Source organism: Myotis myotis, unplaced genomic scaffold, assembly GCF_014108235.1.
Source record: "Myotis myotis isolate mMyoMyo1 unplaced genomic scaffold, mMyoMyo1.p scaffold_m19_p_2, whole genome shotgun sequence".
In the NCBI taxonomy this organism is placed as follows: domain Eukaryota; kingdom Metazoa; phylum Chordata; class Mammalia; order Chiroptera; family Vespertilionidae; genus Myotis; species Myotis myotis.
The window spans coordinates 216,235,569-216,255,906 of record NW_023416324.1 but is presented as its reverse complement, the minus strand read 5'-3'; the positions used below and the strand labels follow the sequence as shown (position 1 = coordinate 216,255,906).

Genomic DNA, 20,338 nt, shown 5'->3' with positions numbered 1-20,338 from the left:
CTGTAAAACAGCAATGGTCACAATGAGAAGCCTTCTCCTACCACCCTGAGGAAAGCGTTTGCACAGAATCAGTCACATGACAGGCCGCTTGCCAATCTCAACAGCAGGACCTGCCGAGCCTGGCGGTACCCAGGTCGCTCTCCAGCCCCAGCAAACCTCCTATCGCTGTTCCCACAAAAAGGAGCAGAGCAGGAAGTGCAACGACCCTGCATGAGTGCCCCTGGATTCAGTCCCTATTTTTATCTCTAAGTCATAGAAGCTGATGCTATCATGACAACCAAATAAAAAATCTACATTACCTCTGCAAAGGGCAAATACGACATGCTGAATGACATGAAATGACAGGAAAGAAACACATGGAGGATGAGAAAACAGCTTTGCTGCAGTTAATAATGTAACCTACCTCTGCTGTGCAGAAATGTATTCTCTATTACTACTTTCAGAACCAGGGCGGAATCAACATGGAGACCGAAAACTCTCTACCAGGACCCACTTCTGCTTCTCACACACTGCTCTTTCAAAGCACAGTTCCCTTCTTTCTTTTCTTTCCCTATTTTCCATCTCTCTTTTTTTAACTTTCTAGGGCAACTTTTTAGCTTTAGCTTCCAACCTATTTACATTTATTTTCTGTTTCCGTATTTTCTGTTTCCAAGAGGCGGTTCTTGTCCTTACAACCCTCTTTCCTACAGCATCCTCGGCCAGCTTCCGTGCGGGAGACCCTTCACTGTCCCCGAGATCAGTTCAGGTGACCTGCCACCTGCACTGCCTGTTTCCTCGTCCCCCGGTCCCCTGCCTGGGGGCTCTATCAGCTGCCTCACATAAAGACGATGGGAGGTCTGTGGCCAGGGGAAGCTAACACCATCTCCGTCAGATGGCTGGGGGGAAACTCAACTCTTTCGTTGGGGCCCAAGGCTGTCTCAGGGTCTTCCCTCCAAACCCATTCTTTCTCGCATCTCTGAACACCTGTCTGCAATGCCTCCTCATCTACACTTCTGCTCCGCACTATGAAGGTGCTCTGCAACCGTCAGTCCTCACTAGCACCGTCCAGTTTACCACAGGCTAACTGCTGTCAACAGAGGTAAGTTCCCACAGCATCTCCTCACCGTTATAACGAAATATTCGAGGACCTGCTGTAATAGCAACGGGAAGGTAACAACCCAAGGGTTAGAGGGGGAATCACATGCTAAATGAAAGCAAGCATAGCTCCTGCCCCCCACATGTGTCACCAACAGCAGCAACAGGAAAAATAAAAACAAATACTAGTCTTCTACACGGCACCATCTAACTATTCTAGACCATTATGTTTTTAAAGCTGACTTTCTTACTGGGTTTTTCATTCATATTTCAAAATAGCTCAGGTAGCAAGAAGGACACTCCAGCTCTCACAGATGACAGAAGGTGAGTCCAGGACACAAGAGGCCCAGCCTTCCCTGCAGTGTGAGCTAAGGAGGCCCAACCACAAAACAATTCCTGCCTCTTTAAGAGGGACCCTTCATTGATGGAGTATTTTAAAGAATATTCATTACCATCATAAGTATTTTAAATGTTGCCATATTTGTGGGTTTTATAAAATACCTATGTTGAGGGGATGTGAGCTGGCGGCTCACGTGACAGCCCGGCATTTCTGTAAGAACCACACAGTCACCGTGACAGTGTCCGCAAATGGGAAGAGATGAACTCCAGGCTTGTTTGTAACAAGACCATAAATGGAATCAGTGCTTCGGTGCCCCTGTAATTTCCTTCAAATCTTTGGCAATTAAAGAATACTTCCTCCAGGGCAGTATTTTTTCACTCTCTCATTACCTTTCAGTTTCTAACGCGCCATCTAATTAACATACAGCATCATTCAAGCCTCCTTCTAGCCCCATGTGTGTGAGTAGCTCCGAATGACCAGAACAGCTTCCGGGCAGGAAAAGACGTCGGAGGAGATGCCCAGCTCACACACACGCCATGTCCCTGAGAGGGAGTCACCTCCTGTGCAGGCGTGATGGTTACCTGCAATCTGCCCCAGATTCTGCTTCTGTCTGGGCCAAAGTGACCTTGGAGGGATGCAGGGGTCACTTAGGTGGCCGATTCAGAAACTCTCCAACTGAAACTTAGGTGGCGGAACTAAAGGTCCCGGCCATGCCCAGGGCTTCACCCGAGCCTGACTCTGTGAGGACGGTGACGCCCTTTACGATGCTCTAACGACCAGGACAGGCGGCGTGGCTTCCTCAGGGACCTCAGGACAAAGCCTGGTTTTCAGGAAGAAGGACACCCGGGCCCTGAGCCTGGACGAGCTGGGGCGCGTTTCACGTGCAGCTGACTTGCCACCACCCAAGACCTAGCAAGCGTCTCCGGGAGGGTGGGAAACCTGCACTGAAATGAACGCCCGCCCCGGGCAATTCGGACCTGAGAACCGCTGACTCGGGACAGAGGTGACAAACAGCCACCGGCAGCCCAGGCTGGGAAAACTCCCAACCCAGCCCCCAACCAGGTGCAGGGCCATGGGGAAATGGGATCAAAACGTTTAAAACATCTGGTCAAAGAATCTCAGCTAAACTAGTTAATAAGAGGTTTCCAATTAATTTTGGTTTTCCAAAACACTCATCATAGTGAAAGAGAGAAATTTAATTTCTAATTTTTACACTAATATTTCAAGAAATATAGGTACCGACTTACTAAAAATCCTAGTGCAGCATGTAAGACAGACTGCAAAATACAAATGACTTTTAAATTAAAAAAATTTGCTTTATCCAAGGGGCGAAGCTCAAAATTCATTTATGTAATAAAACCCTCTGCCCCCCAATTCCGTCCCTAATGCAGACTCTCACTGTGAGCAGCAGCAGCGTTGCACTGGGGCCACTGACAGGATGAAAACGGGGCAAAAATCAGCCAGAGCCAAACAGACAGTGGCTTTAAGATAAATCCAGGGATGGCCTTGCGACTCTAGGGAATAAAAATATGCTGAGGAGGAGTGAGATGGCGGAGACAGAGCACGTTCTTGAGCTCCTTGGTGAAGCAGTATTTTAAAACAGCCCAGGCACACGCTGCTGTACTTTTCAGATCTAACACAAGAGCAAGGGAATTCAGTTGTTAAAAAAAAGGAAAACAAAGCTGCTCTGAGGTCTAACTTTCAATCAGGCTGTGCTCAGTAAACAAGGTTGTTTAATGAATAATAAAAACCTTCAAGATGGACTGACTTGAATGGCTTGAAAACTCCGAAGATTCATCTTTAATATCATCTTGTCGTCTTTGGACAAGGCGGGAAGCTCGCTGTTTGTACAGCTGATGTATTGCTGATTCAAGTTCATTAATCAGTGGCACCTGTGAAAATACAACACACTCCGTAACACCAAACTCCTCAGCTGCTCACGTACTTGAGGGTTCCACACTACTTCCGGGTTTCTGAAAAAGTCCCCTCTATGGACAGAATCATCATGAATTCCCAGTGGGACATGAATAGCAATGCAGTCAGTTCTAGGCTGTTTAGGAAACATCGCTTCTTTTAATCCACACATAGCGCTAGAATGTCCGGTGCCTAGTGACTGGAGCAAAAGTTTGGTTAGGAAACTTAACACTTCAGTATTAGTGAAGAAATGCGAAAGTTTGATTGGCTTTCTTTAGAATGAAGTCCTTGGCAGTCCTTTCACACCCAGCAGCACGCTCTGCCCTGCAGTCTTCTCGTTTAAAACAGCCCGTTATCCCTGACACCACAGCCTGCGTGGGCTGAGCAGGCGGACGGGGGTCTAACCGCCCCGAGCACAAAGCTGCTCCGCGCTCAGAGGGGCCTGACTGTGGCTTTACTCCACGTCCGTAACGTAAACGGCATTCGTTCACACGAACAGGGCAAGTACCACTCTGGCTCACTAACGTGTCAGAAAGCTCTGTGTTCCCATACTTTATAATAAATAAGTCTTCATGGGAATAGTCACTTTACAAAGTCACTACGTTTTTCCAGGTTACTATCCATGGCTACACATTCACATGGTTCATACAGAACACAAAAGCTGACAGAATGAAGATCTAACTTAAAGAGAACAGAGCAGCCCTGGCCGGCATGCTCACTTAGATGGGCGTTTCCTGGGCACGAAAGGCTGCCGGTCCGATTCCCGCTCAGGGCACATGCCGGGCGGTGGGCTCCATCCTCGTTGGGAGGCGTGCAGGAGGCAGCCTATCGATGTTTCTCTCTCCCTCCTGCTCTCTCTCTAAAAATCAATTCAAAAGATCTTAAACAGAACAGGTCTCTGTATAAGTTTATGTTATAACCAAATGTTACGAAACTTCCACAAAACACTGACGCTCACTGCACACACCCGAGGAGACCAGAAACTCCAGTTCCCCGATGGTCAGTGCAATAGACACACTAGTGAGCCTGGGACACCGGCACCAAGTGTGACAGCAGCTTCCTGAGTGGGACAGACTGCGGATGGAAAGTAAAAGGCAGGTGGGACACAAGGATGCCTCCCAGAAGCAACGCCCACACTGCACGGCTCCATCGCAGACGGAGCTGAGGGCGGCGGGAAGGTCATTCCTTCTGACATGCCACCCTATGGGCAACGGTGCCCCAAATCGGCACTGATTATCGCTGAGCCCAGAGACTACCTTTAAAATGGACCATCAATCGATTTCCTAAGCAATCCCTGTGGTAGCACTGTGACTTCCCTCCCCCGCCCCTGGCTGCTCTCACCCACGCAGGACTGCAGACAGACACACCATGCACCTAAGGGCACTCCTTCCGTCTGGACACTGAACGCTCCTCTACCTGACGCTGCCTGGGACAGAATTTAATTCTTCAACCTAGTGAAAATGCTGATACTGTGGTTTTCCTGCTCAGGTAATGGACATGTCTTTAACAAAGCCCAGAGAGAATTCTACTGGGAATCAAAGCCCTAAAACTCATTTTCAGCTCTCTCGCATGTTTTTTAACAGTACTGACTGATCTCAAGAGTAAGCACCATGATCAAATCTTTAGCCTCTCCAAACTCAAAACTGTTATTGACTATTATTATTCAAGGCCAAATACAAGGTGAAAACATAAAGGAGGAAGATGACTAGAGAGAAACAAAACAATGAAAAGTTAAAATGATCTGCAAATAATTAAAAATCTAAGCCAGAACCGGTTTGGCTCAGTGGATAGAGCATCGGCCTGTGGACTGAAAGGTCCCAGGTTCGATTCCGGTCAAGCGCATGTACCTTGGTTGCGGGCACATCCCCAGTGAGGGGCGTGTAGGAGGCAGCTGATCACTGTTTCTGGCTCTCTATCCCTCTCCCTTCCTCTCTGTAAAAAATCAATAAAATATATATTAAAAAAAAAATCTAAGATCACAATCACTTAAACTTTTATAACAAAAGAAAAAACTAAGGAATATTTATCTTTTTATGGTCTTACTCAAAAACAATATTGTTATAGTATTACTAAAATCAATACTCAGATCTATCCAATTGTTCCTAAATATTTCCCAGATGACAATTTATGACATTATTCACTCAGCACGAATCTCTTAAAATTGAATGTATATGAAAATGTCAAAATGAAATGAAATACTCATCTTTAAAGGGGAGTCATCTGCACCTTTCTATTAACACGTAGTCCCTGTACAACATACACGGACTGAGGTCTGCTCTAACCCAGGCCGCAGTGACTCAGCCCTCGCACCGCCTGAAGCAGGCTGCTCTGGGCACAGTGACCAACAGAGAAGGCACACGAAGTTCCAAAGAAAAAGCCCAAGTCCTCCACGCTCCTCAGGGACAACCTCGCTCACAGGCATGATTCAGGAAAGATCCTTTCTCCAGCCACACAGGCTAAGAGACAGCCCCACCGCGCCCCGGGGTCAAAGGGCTTTACTGGTAGCAAAGACACCACCAGCTCTGACTTACAGCCACCCCGGCACACAGGCAACCCTGTGTCCCGTTCCCACCCTGCACCCGAAACCTCCAATCTGCCACAGGGACGGAGCGTAGCTCAGCTGTGGCAGGTTCTCCAGGAATCAGGGGTAAGACAAGAGCGGGATAAATCCTAGGGGCCTGGTGATGCTGCCTCAGCCGGGTCTGACCACGGCCTGGCTGGAGTCGGAGACCCACCAGGAAGACAGCCTGGATGGGCCCTCCTGCCAGTGTTGGCTTTAGCACTGATGTAGTCGAGAGAGATAACAACAGGCTAAAATACTCATCTACACGTACCAAATGCTGAGCCTACACAGGCCGCACAGCCAGGAGCTAGGGAAAGGGCCTCTGCCTGCGCCACTGAAAGCTCAGAGGCGCCGGGGAGGCTCAAAGCACCCCCTCAGCTTGTTTTAAAGACAGAGCTGCAAACCAAGTCATCAAACAATAGCTCTTATCTTAGAGGAAAAATCAGTTAAGAAGCCATTTGAGAAAAGGGGTTTTTCTATACAACTAAGTATAAAAACACAAATCATGCTAAAAAATGGAACTTCATACTGAAAGAAAAGAACCTGAAGACATGAGCCCTTAAGGGAAACTGTGCCATGAGCGGTTTCTGAAATGGGTGAAGCATAGGCTGGTTTGGATGAAAACCATGAGCAGCAAAGGTGAGCAACTTTAGGGAAAAATAAGAACTACTAACATTTTGCAACTTTATGCATATTTGGAACTGCTTGTACCGCTGAAAGGTTAGTTTAAACCTGACCCATAAAAAGTAAATCCCGTCCGATGAGCCCCTTCCATTATGACAACCCAGGGCAGGCCAATCACCTACATCCCACTAAGGCAGCCTGGCCAGTGGCTGATGCAAATGTGCTGTTATCTTTTTTTGTTCTCAACAAAGGCAGCATATTTGCCCCCATGATACAAAGCCACTAACAAAGTGAAAAAAACGGAGCGTGACTTTCATCACGCCTAAAGCTGAATTCAGCGATACTTTCTGAGCAATACAGACATGTCTACACAAGGCCGCCTACACCTCCCTAACTTTGCCTATTCAAAGAGATGAATATTTTTTCATTCTTACCTTTTCACTGAAACACTCAAGCAAGTCTTGGACATACCCTCGCATTTCTTGCAAAAACTTATACCGTTCACCAGTCCCCCCAGAAGACCCTTCGAGTCTCTCAATGGCCCTGGTGGAGTCCACGCGGCTTTGCAGGTGCTTCTCGTGCTGCTGGCGGTTTGCTTTGTGCACGTCTTTCATGGAGTCCAACCTTGGGAACACAAAGGATACATACAACACGCTTACACCCCAAATCTATGCCGGCAGGAAGCTTACAATATCATAATGCATTAGTTCCACTACTAGTTTTACAAAAAAATACTTGGAGTAGCATCTTTTCATCTGTACTGCTTTCCTCTCAAGAAAAAAAACAACAAAAAAATAAAGGCAGCAGTTTACAGACTTCACAGGATTTGGCGGGCTAACCACAATTTCAGTTCTGCTCTCCCCCCATCTCTTGACTACACTTTTTCAGAGTCCAAGAGGCGCAAACACAAAGTGTCTTCCACAAGATCACGGAGTGGCATTGAACGTGTTCCGAGGCTCCCAAAGAAGTCATCCAAGGAGGCAGAACAGTGACGTCACCTTCGGTGGCTTTAGCCAGGCAGGCGTCTTCCTCCCGACGCAGCGCCTGCCACCCAGACTACACGACGCTGAGGAACACAAAGCTAGGACAGGTCTTTAAGAAGCCGATCTGCCCTACCTGTCTTTAAGCTGTTTCTTTACCAAATCAATAGTAACGGGAGTCATCTCATTACTGGGAGTTTTGAAAGGGGCTGAATTATCTGTTTTTTGAGATTTGCCGTCAGAAGACCCATAGGCCGTGTAACTGTAAGGAATGCCATAGGAGGAGCCGTAAGGCATTGTCGGGTAAGTATTCGGGTAGTACATATTCACTTCCGCAGGCTGGCTGGCTTGGACCTAGAAGAGAAATGGAATGTACGTGAAAACTAGTGTCTGAAGCGATGGAAAGAATAATTTCATGCCTTTAGGGTTAAACACCACCACCACCTAATAGCAAAAATTATACCCATTTCCCAAACAGCATGTCACTAAAATAAATAGAGCTCTTCAAATAAAATAAAAGTAGGGCTGGATGACTGTTCCAACTCTTATGGGATTATTGGATTCATTTCTGAGACTGCTCAGGAAAACAAATCAGAGAAACTAAGAGTCGAAGGGGACATTAGAAATAAGCCATGGCCACCATTCTATCGACGGAAGAAGATAAATTCCTTGCATGGCCACAGGATAAACAGACAAGCAGAGATGAGCGTCTGAGGCCCAGCTGGCCCAGGACTTCCCTACTAGCAAAAGGGTCACATTCACGCACCCTTCCCACTGCACTTACTTGCGTAAAACAAAGGTTGTGACTACTTAGGAAGGCGTTTGTCATCTACAGTAAGAGAAACCCATCTTCCACAAAGGAATTTCTCACGTCAGAGAAAGCAAGCGCTACAGGAGAGAAGCGCTGCTGGACAGGCCCTGACATCAGTGTGCCTCTGGGCACCTGCGGGCAGGCTGAGCGGATGTGGCCCCCCCCCCCCCCCCCCCCGCAGTGTCTCCTTCTCTAGGCATTTCCCACAACCCCCGACAGCGGACGCTGCTGGCTGAAGAGCCACTTTGAGAAACTAGAAACTCTTCCATCATTTGAGTAAAAGAACAAACTAGAATCCAGTTTCTTCTAAAAGCTTCTTGGATACATACCTTTTTGTAATTTTCTTAATTACGTGACTTGAAAATGACCAAGATTCAAATTCAACATGCAATATGTTTTAACTTTTACTTTAACAAAATAGGTAAAAAAGTTTTTTTTAACTTTTTAAAATTTACTTTTTAACACTTGAAGCTTAATTCTTTCTCTCTCACCTGAGGGATGTTAATTCCTTTTCTTATCTGCTCCTGCTCCCATCGGCTGAGCTCCTCGTCCTGCTCCCCAGCGACTAACGCGTCGTCATCGCTCCCCTCAATGCCTGCCGTGGAAGCAGAGAGAAGCGCGTCACGGCAGAGTAGAGAGGAGAGATGCTACCCTGACATTTCACAAAAATTAAGCAAAACTGCTGGTGCTGGCCCCACCTCACTAAAACGTCTATCATGGTCCCCACCGCCCCCTCCGGCACTGCGCTTGTCTTACACGCAGCGCCCCTGGCAGCAGAAAGCAGCATCCGGGTAGCGGTTAAGACCCTGGGTGGGTTTCCTACCCTGTGAGCGTGGCAGCGACTAAGCTGGGGAGAAGCCCTAACGCCGCCGAAGAACGCTGCGCCCCGGGCACGGCCGATGCGTGCGAAGGGCTCAGCGCTCTCCCGGCCACGCCGCAGGTGCTCGCTCAGGCGTCAGGCCGGAGTTTCCAAACACCTCAGCAAGGAAAGTCCTCTCACGCCAAACCAAGTCAGACAGTGCGGCCTCTGCTTTACTGTCACCATCCACCCATCACGGCAATGGGCTTTACTGCCCTGCGCCAAACCGGATTACCTATCTCCTCGGCGATCTTCTGTCTCTGCGACTTCTCCTTCACCGAAAACACTATCCGGCGCTTCTCATCGTCGTCTTCGTCATCGCTGGCGTCGTTCTCATCTTCCCGCACCAGGCGGCCTTTCCCGGGCTCGCTGCTGTGCGGCGTGAGGTCCCCCAGCTCCCGGGCCATCTGCCGCTTCTTCCGCGCGGCGTGTATGAAGGCCGCGTCTGGGATTTCCCCTGCGGACGGATGGGAGGACCAGAACCGGGTCGGGCATGGAGTTTCTATTTTCCTGAGCATATGCAGCGTGAGTCACCGGACCGACAGCCTGGTCACAGTGGCGATGTCCTAATGCCGGCTGCTGCACCCCTCCCCAAACGGCGCCTGCAGCCCACCGACTTCCGTCTAATTTAGCTTAAATGGAAACTCAGTCACGAAGGAAATAAAAGTGAGAACATACTGGCCATATGGGAAGATGTGGGCACGGGGCAGTGGGGGGTTCACCTAAAGCAGCTTTAGCTATTTTTTATCTTTCAGTAAAACAAAGGTAATAAAAATCATATTCATAAACTAGAACATAAAAATTTAAAAGGTGCCCAAACTTTATGACCCCAAAAAACGCTCTTTCATTCACAGTATATTTCTCTTGCAAATAATTTTCAGTTTACCTGTAAGCATATCTATACATATAAAAGGCTACGCGACCGGCTGACCGGCTGGTAGATATGACATGCACTGACCACCTGGGCGCAACACTCAACACAGGAGTTGCCACTCAGCAGCAACTTTGCAGAGTGCTCGCTCGCTCTCTGGGACCCCTCAGGGGACGTCAGACTGCTGGTTTCTGCCTGATCCCCTGCAGGCCAGGCCGAGGAACCCCACCTGCCGAAGGACCCCGCTCACACATCCTTCGAGCCCTGGCGCCGCCCCAAGTGCGGCCGGCCGGGGGAGGGACTGAGGGAGGTTGGCTCCAGGGTGCGTCCAGCCCATCTCACCCAGTCCCGGCCACCTTCTAATTTCCTTTCAACGTGCATAAATCCATGTACCGGGCCTCTAGTTGACTATATAATCCTATACCTAGTTTTTCTTCATGCAAAAACACAAGCTGTCGCCCTAGCCGGTTTGGCTCAGTGGATAGAGCGTCAGACTGCAGACTGAAGGGTCTCAAGGGCATGTACCTTGGCTGCGGGCACATCCCCAGTAGGGGGTGTACAGGAGGCAGCTGATCGATGTTTCTCTCTCATCGATGTTTCTAACTCTCTATCCCTCTCCCTTCCTTTCTGTGAAAAATCAATAAAATATATTTAAAACAAACCAACAAACAAAAAACCGCCACAAGCTTTCCTCCATGTTGTTATTCTGCATAAATATAATTAACTAGAGCCCCAGGGCACAAATTCCTGCATAAGTGGAGTCCCTCACCCTGGCTGGCGATCAGGGCCAATCAGGGCTGATCAGGGCATGGGACCATGGGAGGTTGGCTGTGGGAGTGCAGACCACCAGGGGGCAGCTCCTGCACTGAGCGTCTGCCCCCTGGTGGTCAGTGTGCATCACAGCGACCAGTCATTTGCTCAACTGGTCCTAACAGTCACTTAGGCTATATATATATCAGCAACTTAACAGATAAAGTGTAATCTACTACACAATTAAATTAACTGACCTTTTTGCCTACAGTAACAATTGCCTTGCTGCCTGTCAGATTGTTATTTTAATAGCTATGTAATATCCCTTCCGGTAAATGTGCCTTCGTTACTAAGCTACTTCTCTCTGGCTACATATTGTTTCCAAATGTTACTCACTGCAATTCTGCACGAGACATTACTTCCTTGGGATAAACTTCTGGATATGGAACTGCAGGGTCATTTAAGGACATTTAAAATCATTGCCAATAGCTTAAGGACTGTACCAATTAGAATGCTACTAGATCTCTATACGTAATGTTCTACAGCTTTACTAGCCCAGAGCAAGTGTTTTAAATTTTATAAATGTTAATGAGTTTAGTACCTTTTTGTAACTTAAATTCAGCTACTGAGCACGTAATTATTCAAAAGCTGATTAAACAGTAGAGAGATCTGCATACTATTTCCTATAGAAACGTACAAAATGAAAGCAGCGTGGACAGAGAAGTAAGAGCTGCTAGTTTTGCTGTAGCAGCAGTTCTAGAGGAGCTGACACCTTAATCTGAAACACACAACAAAGACTTCAGTACCATTTATCCCTTTTCCCGAAACCCCACTTTTGCTTTGGCAACACCACTGCCGGTCTGACAAGGACCCTGGAGGTTTCTAGTTCTCTCACTTCCTTAGACTTGCAGAAGGAAACCCCGGCTTCACACCAGGACACCGTAGAGAACACCACCCGCTCACCCTTCCTCACTAAGGGCCTTCATGGCGCCCACTCCTGCGGGGGGCGAGGACACACCTGGACGGAGAACATTCAGAGACGACAGAGCATTTGCAAAGGCTCCGCCGCCAGCCTTGGGCTTCTCCTCTTCCTTCTCGCTCTCCATGTCCATCTCCTCTTCCCCGTGCCCGCCCACAGCGGCGCCGTCTTCTTGGCTGGGGTCCTGACCATGTCCTGTTTTGTCCAAAGGCAGCTCATCTACAGTTCGGAAAAAAGGAAAATGATTTAAAAACAAAAATCCATAAATTAAGGAGGGACTTTTTATTTGATTATGGGCTCAATTCATTAAAACTTGGACTATTTTAATCGTTTATAAAAACCTCAAACCACTGATGCATGACAAATGAGCAATCACAGGACATACCTGGAAGATGAAAACAATACGGGGGACACAGCTGCATCTGAGGCCCGCTCAGTCCCATCTCTAGTCAATGTGATCAAAGTCACGTGACTCCCTCTAAACTCCGAGGTCCCTGTTTGTACCCCCTGGAAACATCATTCCATTTTCTATGTCAGTATTTCATTAAACGGGAAGCTCACTCCAGGCAGTTTTTATCAAGAACAAAGTTTATGGACCAGATCAATCTCTCTGGGATGAATCATCTGGGGATACCTTCTTAGTTCATAACCACTGCCACCCATCATCTGAAAGGCGGGCCCCAAAGTCACATTTACACGGTGGAACCCTGACCTCAGAGCCACATCTAAATATTTGAGGCCGAGTTTGTGACCAAAGTAGACACAACCTGATTCTCTTTCTGGGAACCTAGAACTGGGACAGAGACAAGCCAGAGACCAGGTGGCACAAAGACCGACACGTGTGCCAGGAAGGGAGCTGCAGAGTGGCTGATGCCGCCTGGGAGAGAGGAGACTCCTTTTCCAGTTCTAGTTCTCAGCTCATTCCCAAGGCCGTTTCAAGACTGCTCTCCTGCCACTGGGTTTTGAGAGCCTATAGTTGTTTACTTTACACCAAGTGTTTACTTTACTTATAACTAAATAGTCCTATTACCTCCTCCGTCCCAAGCAAAAATAAAAAAAAATCAAAGTTTTCTACCCTGAAGCACTTGAACCCGGTAATGCACATAATAGGCACAATGAATATAAGGGAAGAGTAAAATCAAAGTTTTTCCAAATATGAGATATCTCTGTTGTTTCCCGTCCTCTCCTCTCCTCAAACCATATTCTCCCCCCGAGACAAGAGTCCCAGGGTAACTCCCCACCCCCACAGCCCCCGAACTTCACCGAGAAGAGGTCCATCACTCTGTCTTAGGCGCTTTAATTTTCCCGTTACCATCCAAGCTCCTTCGCCATGGACTTCCTTCTGAAGTGCATTCTGAGGCTGAGATGTTAAGATTCACTCTATCAGAGGTACATGGTTAGACGTAGTAAAAAAATACCCGTTTCCTTCAGCTCTCAGCCAACATGAAATCAATGGCTTTTAACAGACGAAACAGAACTGCGGGGGGTCAGCGGAGCAGACACGCCGTGGTCACGGCTGCGGCAGGCTGTAAGGGTTCAGGTTCTGTCAGGTCTCAGGCATTTGCTTGTGATGGAGCAAGGACGAGTCTCCACCCAGTGACAGCTGCACTGCTGTCAGCGGTCAGAGGCTCTGCTTCCAGACGTCTTCCCAGAGGTGCTGGCGCGCTTTCTCTAGGCTCCCGTGCCTCCGTGCCTCCGTGCCACGGCCTGCACTGCTCCCGGAAATGCCCGGCCACACGCTCCCACCTGGGCTGGCTCGGCTCCCTCTCCGTCTTCAGGCGGACACACGCTTTGGTCCAGTGGCCCCTCTGGCTCTGCCCGCTACTCTCTCTGCCAAACTCCGCGAGGAAGCAGCGGGGACCTGCTGCCTGTCCTCCGCGTCCTCACCCACCTGCGCCCCAACCCGGCAATGGCCTCTGTGCTCCCCCCTTCCTACCCGCCCACCTGCACACAAATGGCTGCAGCCACAGCGACTCTCCAGTGTCCCCGAGCCACGGGCAGAACGCCCTCCCTCCAACGGGCAGAGCGTGGCTGGTGGGCCAGTCTCCTCCAGAAAAGACGGCACCCTGCCAGCAGCCCTTCGTCGGCCCTTGCTTTCCGGGCACTATTTCATACAACTGACCATCCCCACCTGGAAACGTCCGTCTTTTCTCCTTCGGCCTTTCTGATTCCTGTATGTCCTCGTGAATCCTCCTCTGTGTGTACACTTTTCACAGGTAGAGGTCTCCGGTCCTCAGGAATGTTTACTTCATGCTGGGCCCACACCAATCCCATTTCCTTGTGGTTTCATCATCTCAACAAACGCCAAACCTAAACCTCCATCTCCACCCGTTCCCCGGCTACTCCACTCCAGTTCAGTTTAAAGGTGAACTGATCATTTCAGGAACAACACGAGGGTTCGAGTCGGTGCTGCGCTTGTGCTGAAGGTCACAGCTCGGCCTGTCTGGGGAGGGCGGGCGGGAGGGCTGTGAGCAGGTGAATCCCGCGGCGGCGCCATCATTCAGGGGACGACGACAATGTGTGACCCAGACTCCACCTCGGGGAGGACACGGACCGAGTCATCTGGTGGGAGTTCGTGGAAGTGGAGACAGAAGATGCCACAGATGGTGGCTTCATAAACCTCGTACCTACAGAGATTGTGAAACCCAACAGGGCATGGTCCTTTCTCGGTCTCTCTTCCTGACCTTTCTTGTATCATTTCATCATACACAGTTGAGGGAAAAAACGAAGCAGTCTTCTCGACTCCAAGATAATTGGTTCCCCTAAAAATACTCCTCCTCCCACCTGCCACCCCCATTTCTGTATGTAATACATAATTATTCTCAGTCACCTGGCATGGAGCTCAGATTGAACCAGTTCTTTTTTTAAAAAAATTTATTGATTTTTAGAGAGGAAGGGGGGAGGGGGGAGGGAGGGAGGGAGGGAGGGAGGGAGAGAGGGAGAGTGAAAGAGAGAGAGAGAGAGAGAGAGAGAGAGAGATTGGCTGCCTCCCGCATGTTCCCCAAATGAGGATCACCCACAACTTGACCAGGAATCGAACCCAGCACCTTTCGGGGTACGGGATAATGCTCCAAGCAATTGAGCCATATCAGCCAGGGCTTCCCTATTTTTTTAAAACACGTTTTTATTGATTTTAGAGAGAGAGGAGGAGAAAAGGAGAAAGAGATAAGAAATGTCAATCGATTGGCTGCCTCCTGAATGTCCCCCACTAGGGATCAGCCTGCAACCCAGGCATGTGCCCTGACCAAGAATCTAACCGGTGGCCTCTTGGTGCATGGGTCACCGCTCTACCACTGAGCCACACCAGCTGGGCATGGCTATTTTTCAATCCAATGGCTAAAGCGTACATCAAACCTGCCAATTCTTCCCTTGGAATGTTTCTCAAATAATGCTTTCTTTCCATTTCTTCTCTTCCACCCACAGCTAACATTTTAAACTCATCCACAATTTCCCAGCGAGACAACAAAAGCCCCCGTCTTGCTCAATGAGATTCCTGACCCACCAGTAACGGACCAAAGCTGACCCATGCGTTTAAAGTGCTTCAGGCCTCCAACCTCTCCTGGTGCCAATCCATGCTGCATGCGAATACCAGGTTAAGGTTTCAAAGGCATTTATCATGTCAGCACCCTGGCAAGCCAGTGAACACAGCAACTCTAGCCACCACCCCCCTCCCCGCCGCCCCAGACACGAAACATCCTTCATAATCTGTCAACAACGTCCCTCTCACCCAAACCCCGACTTCCTCTGCGAGCGCCTGCTCTGGCCGGGCCGCTGCTCTTTTCCAGAACAGCCTGAGTCACCTTTGTCTTTGCTAACAGCCATACCTTCCCTCTTCCATGTTGAAATTTAAATTGTCTAAGTCCCAGCTGCAAACCTACTTCACCTATGATGCATTCCTTCTCCCGCCTCTTACAAGTGTAGTAACCCTCAAACAATTCACTGGGCATTTCGTCAACAGTGGGTCCAATCATACATTTAAGTGACGTCTCCAAAATAGACTGCAAATTCGAGATACAGTGATGTATACTGTTTCACATGAAGCCTGTAGCTGAGAAACTGGGAAATAGCAATTCTGTCTAATTCCTTAAAATGAAGGGCATTTACATGAGCTAAGTCAGACCACAGCACAGCATGATGGAACATGAGCCATGTCTGCCCAGTGTAGGCTGGGGAGTGGGAGTCGGCACCAGACGCAGGGCCCCCCTACGCCTTCTCACAATCAGACCTGGCACAGGCACCACGAGAGCAGAAAGCCTGTCTACAAACACAAACACAGGAGCCTGCACAGCCTCCCTCAGAGGAGAGCCGAGCCGGCTCAGGGCCAGGACAGCGACGCCGCTCTCTGCCCCACGCAGGCTGAGCACCGGCAGGGAGAGGGCAGGAGGCAGCCAGTGCAGTGGGAACAGTCCGGGGCGTGACTCTGTCTTTTTAAAAAAAGGTTTTACTTTGCAACTGTGTCATCATAAGAGAACTGTATCGCCGCCGCCATTTAGACCCGGACAGTGACAGAGACACGCAGCAAACCCACCCAGTCCCACGGGAAGGCTGCCGGTGTGACTTTCCCAAAGGTGCCGGTTAGTCTGGTACTTACTGTCGGCTGACGAGTTGAGTTCTGTCTTAACCTTCGATTTTTCAAGATCTTCTTTATATTCTTTCTTAAGTAATTTTACTATCTTTTTGCTGTAACTTGATTTCTTCACTTTGAAAACTTCTTCATTTTCTTAAAAAAGAAATTAAACAAAGTCTGTAGCAACCGTTTTTAGACACACACTTCCCTTCTAACTTTTACATGATCTTATGTGTTTTTCAAATTCTCTCAAAGATACACCCTTACACCCCAAGTCAGCTTCATAAACGAATCTGGAGTAATGTGCACCCGAGACTTTTTAAAAGACAAAAAAAATGTCAACTGCACTTCCCGATGTCCGATCACCTTCCTCATCACCTGCTCCAGGAGGGAAATCACTGCGAGAGCCCTGAATGGGCAAAGGCCTCGGGGCTGAAACAAAATATCCGGGACCAAGGCTGCTGCTCAGAGCCGGCGGGCCTGGGAGCCAAACCCACCCCCGGCTGACACACAGTTATTTCAGGACGAAGCTGACAAAACGCTTTTCAAAAATAAGTTCTGGTGATGTCTGCCTCCTCTTCCATTTGAAGAGTTTAAAGTCAACCACGAGCCTCCCAAATGGCCCTCACGTCTTCAAAACAGAAACGGCGACCGCTGTCCTCCTCGCACAGAATAAACAAGAACAGAAGCCCGAAGGGAAGCCGCCCGCCTCACCCCCAGATGCAAGCCAGATTCCCCCAAAGCCTCGGTCCCTCCTTCCACACCACGGACTCGGGGGTCCCACAAACACCCCAAACCCTGAAGGCTCAGCGCCATCAGAACGCTAAGCGCCCTGCAGCCGGGCCCCTCCCAGGGGCGGGAGACGCGGCCCCGTTACCATGACCCCGTCTCTCTCCGTTGTCCAAAGGTCGGCGCCCTCTACTTCCAGGGGAAACTGAGGCTGGGCGATGCCAGGCACGGGCCCAAGGCCGCTCCGAGCCGGAGCTGCAACGCGGGGCTTCGGTTCCCAGACCCAGGATCGCGGCTGGTTTTACAAACCCGGCCCCCGGGTCGAGGATGCGCGGGCAGACGGAGCACCCAGGGGCGCGGGTGACCCGCGGGGCTCCCGACCGCCGCCGTCCCCGAAGCACAGGGCCGGGGCAGAGCCTTGGGCTCCCACCGGGGCGTTCAGGGAGGCCGGTCTCAGCGCCCCGGAGAAGCGCCCGGGCGGGTGCACGGGCGGACGGCTCGGGGGAGGCGCTGTTGGGAGAGGGGGTGGCGGCGCGGGAGCGCGTCCCGGCCGGAGCAGGAGGCCGCGGGCGGGGAAGATGTGCCCGGGTCGGGCGGGAAGGGGCTCTGTCGCGGGGCGGGCACCGGGGATGCGGGGTCCCGGCCGACGCGCGGCGGTTACCTTCCTCCTCGTCCTGGAAGCTCAGCAGGCTGGCCCGCGGCACCTCTTTGTTCTCGCGCGGCCTCTTGCGCGGCTTCAGCCCGTTGCCCGGGTCGGCGCCGCCCGGGAAGCAACCCCCGGCCTCGGCTCCGTGGCTCGGGGTCAGCGCGGTCGGCGGCGGCGGCCCCGGGCCCAGCGGCACCTCCCCCCCGGGGGCCCTGTCGCCCGGCTCTTCGCCAGTGCCCGGCGGCGGCAGCAACGGCGGCGGCTCCTGCTCCTCATCGCGCTCTCGCTCCTCCTCCTCCGAGTCGTTCCGCTTGCGCACGTTCACTCGCCGGGCCTTTCGGAACATCCCCGCGGCCCCCACGGCGCCCTCGCACCCGCTCCCGCACGGCGGCCCCGGCAGCGCCGAGCTCGCGACGCGCACGCGCGCTCCCAGCGCGGTCTCGTCCGCCCTCGCCGGCCGCGCACCCCCCACGGCGCATGCGCTCACGCTCCCGACACTCGGAGAGAACTCCGCGCCTCTCGCGAGAACCTCGGCCTCCTGCACTGCCCCCTGTCGGCTGGGAGGACTATGGGGGGCACGGAACTCTGGGACTCGGGTGCAATGCGACGGGTCACAAAGAGGATCATAGAGAGCGAAGGAGAGAGCGGCCTCCGGCGAAGGGGCCGCAGTGCCTCTTCCGGGCTCTCGCGGGGCAGTCCCGCGAGAAGACCTCCCGCCGAGCGCGCGGCACCCGGAGGAGAGGGCGGAGGCTGGGCGGAGCCGGAGGAGGGGCGGGCGCGGGGGACGGGGGACGGGGGACGCGGGGTCCACGGTGGGTCTCGGGCCTGTGAGTGGGTGTGGAATGGTCATCAGCGCTGAGCACCGTGGTTTCATCTGTGGGGGGTGACACCCGGCCTGATATCAGCCCCTTCTCGCCATTGCGGCTACAGCACCGCGTGTCGGTGCTCGGCAGCGCGCCAGGCTCGCCCGCTGCGGAACGCGCGGCCGGAAAACCCCCTCGGGTGGCGATGGTGGGGACACCGTTCGGACTGCGTCACCGAGGCGACGGCCCGAAGAGGCGAGGCCGGCGCAGGGACCGGACCCTGAGCTGGCCTCGCGGCTTTGCGGCCGGGTCGCCCCCCGGGGCCTTTTCCGTCCCGGTGCGCGTCCGCGTGAGGGTCTGTCCAGGCGTCACACCCGACGCGGACCGGGCGCGCACCCAGCCGCCGCTCCGTGCGATGGTAGGGTTCCCTCCTGCTCCTCCGGGACACTCAGTGCGCATCGCAGCGAGTATTGTCGCGAGGCGCCTCTCGGGCACCCTGTAGCATGAACTGGGACTTTTCTCTTTAACGAAACACAGCGAGGACATTGGTTCCGGTCTGTACATGAACACGTCTCTCTCGTGGTTACCCTCACCCGAGGATATCGGTTCCCGTGGATTTTTAGAGAGTGGGAGGGAGGGGGAGACAGGGAAACATCCAGGTGAAGACACACCCATTGGCTGCCTCCGCGCTTGCGCCCGCCTCCCCACATCGGGGTCCGGCATGGAGCCTGCAACCCTGCAACCGGGTACATGCCCTTGTCAGGAGTCGAACCCCCAACCCTCCAGTCCCCCGGCCTGTGTTCTAGCTCCCGAACAACCCGGCGAGGGCAAAAAGTGACTCTTCTACCAGCTGCATAGCGACCCACTGTGTACATAAGTGTGTGTAACCCACCCCACGGCAATTGACGTTGGGGTTATTTCCGGTCTTGGCATAATGCTGCAACAAAAGCTTCAAAAAAAAATGGTCACACCTGCAGGGTGAACTGGAGTTGGAATCGCGGGGTCCCAGAGTGTGCTTTGTCAGCTCACCGATTCTCAGTTGCTGTTGGCAGAGGCTGGGCCCGTGTGTCCTGCTACCATCAACTCTGAGTGCCATTTGCCTACACCATCCCGGCAACACTTCAGATTTCAGTTCCAAGTTGAAGCGGGTGAGCCCAAGGCCACGAAGAACTTCCGTCACACACCTGCCTCTTTGGTTCTCTTTGATGGGTTTTGAGACCTGCCCTCCAGGACTCACTTTGGGAGAACGGGTAAGGTGACCGAGGCCAGGGGTGGACAGACTCAGGAGTCAACAGAGCCAGATATCAACAGGACAACCATTGACATTTCTTTGGAGAGCCAAATTTTTTAAACTGAAACTATATAGGTAGGTACATTGTTATTCACTTAGTTAGGGTCCTCCTAAGGCTTAGGAAGAGCCACACTCAAAGGGCCAAAGAGCCGCCTGTGGCTCGAGAGCCGCAGTTTGCCGACCACGGACCTAAGCTAAGAGCATCCCCTGTAACGTTTCCTTCCAGTTAACAGGGAATGGCTTCCATTCTATTCAAACGACTCTCAGTTCTTATGTTCTGGCTGCTCAGCATTGATTTAAGTTCTGATTCCAAGAGTGTTTCGTTGGTGAAATTGAACTCCGGTTCCCATCACAGAAGATTCAAATTGTGCCTGGTCAGCCTCCAGACACCTGAGCCAAGAAACAGATTAGCAGTAACGTGATTCCGGTAAAGGTAACAAAGATAATGGAGCCCAGAGCAGACTATGTTAATGTCTTGGCCTAAAACTCCAAAAAAGATCTCCCACTGTGAAAATGTTGATTTAATATGGATAGAGG

At 51.4% G+C, this 20,338-nt stretch overlaps 1 protein-coding gene across 4 annotated transcripts in view; it reads right to left on the bottom strand.

Annotated features, from left to right (window-relative positions):
• Positions 1-18,166, bottom strand: part of PAXBP1 (PAX3 and PAX7 binding protein 1) — a 32,449-nt gene extending 14,283 nt beyond the window's left edge. For 3 of the 4 annotated variants that reach the window (XM_036348206.1, XM_036348208.1, XM_036348207.1), the window contains exons 1-8: positions 17,723-18,166; positions 16,357-16,485; positions 11,805-11,984; positions 9,401-9,622; positions 8,798-8,901; positions 7,632-7,849; positions 6,950-7,139; positions 3,183-3,306 (exon numbers count right to left, since the gene is read on the bottom strand). In XM_036348206.1, the coding sequence (XP_036204099.1) occupies positions 3,183-3,306; positions 6,950-7,139; positions 7,632-7,849; positions 8,798-8,901; positions 9,401-9,622; positions 11,805-11,984; positions 16,357-16,485; positions 17,723-18,053 (1,498 nt within the window). In that variant the 5' untranslated portion in view covers positions 18,054-18,166. The remainder of the gene's footprint in view (positions 1-3,182; positions 3,307-6,949; positions 7,140-7,631; positions 7,850-8,797; positions 8,902-9,400; positions 9,623-11,804; positions 11,985-16,356; positions 16,486-17,722) is intronic. The other variant, XM_036348205.1, reaches the window with a different exon arrangement.
• Between the last annotated feature and the right edge of the window lie 2,172 nt (positions 18,167-20,338).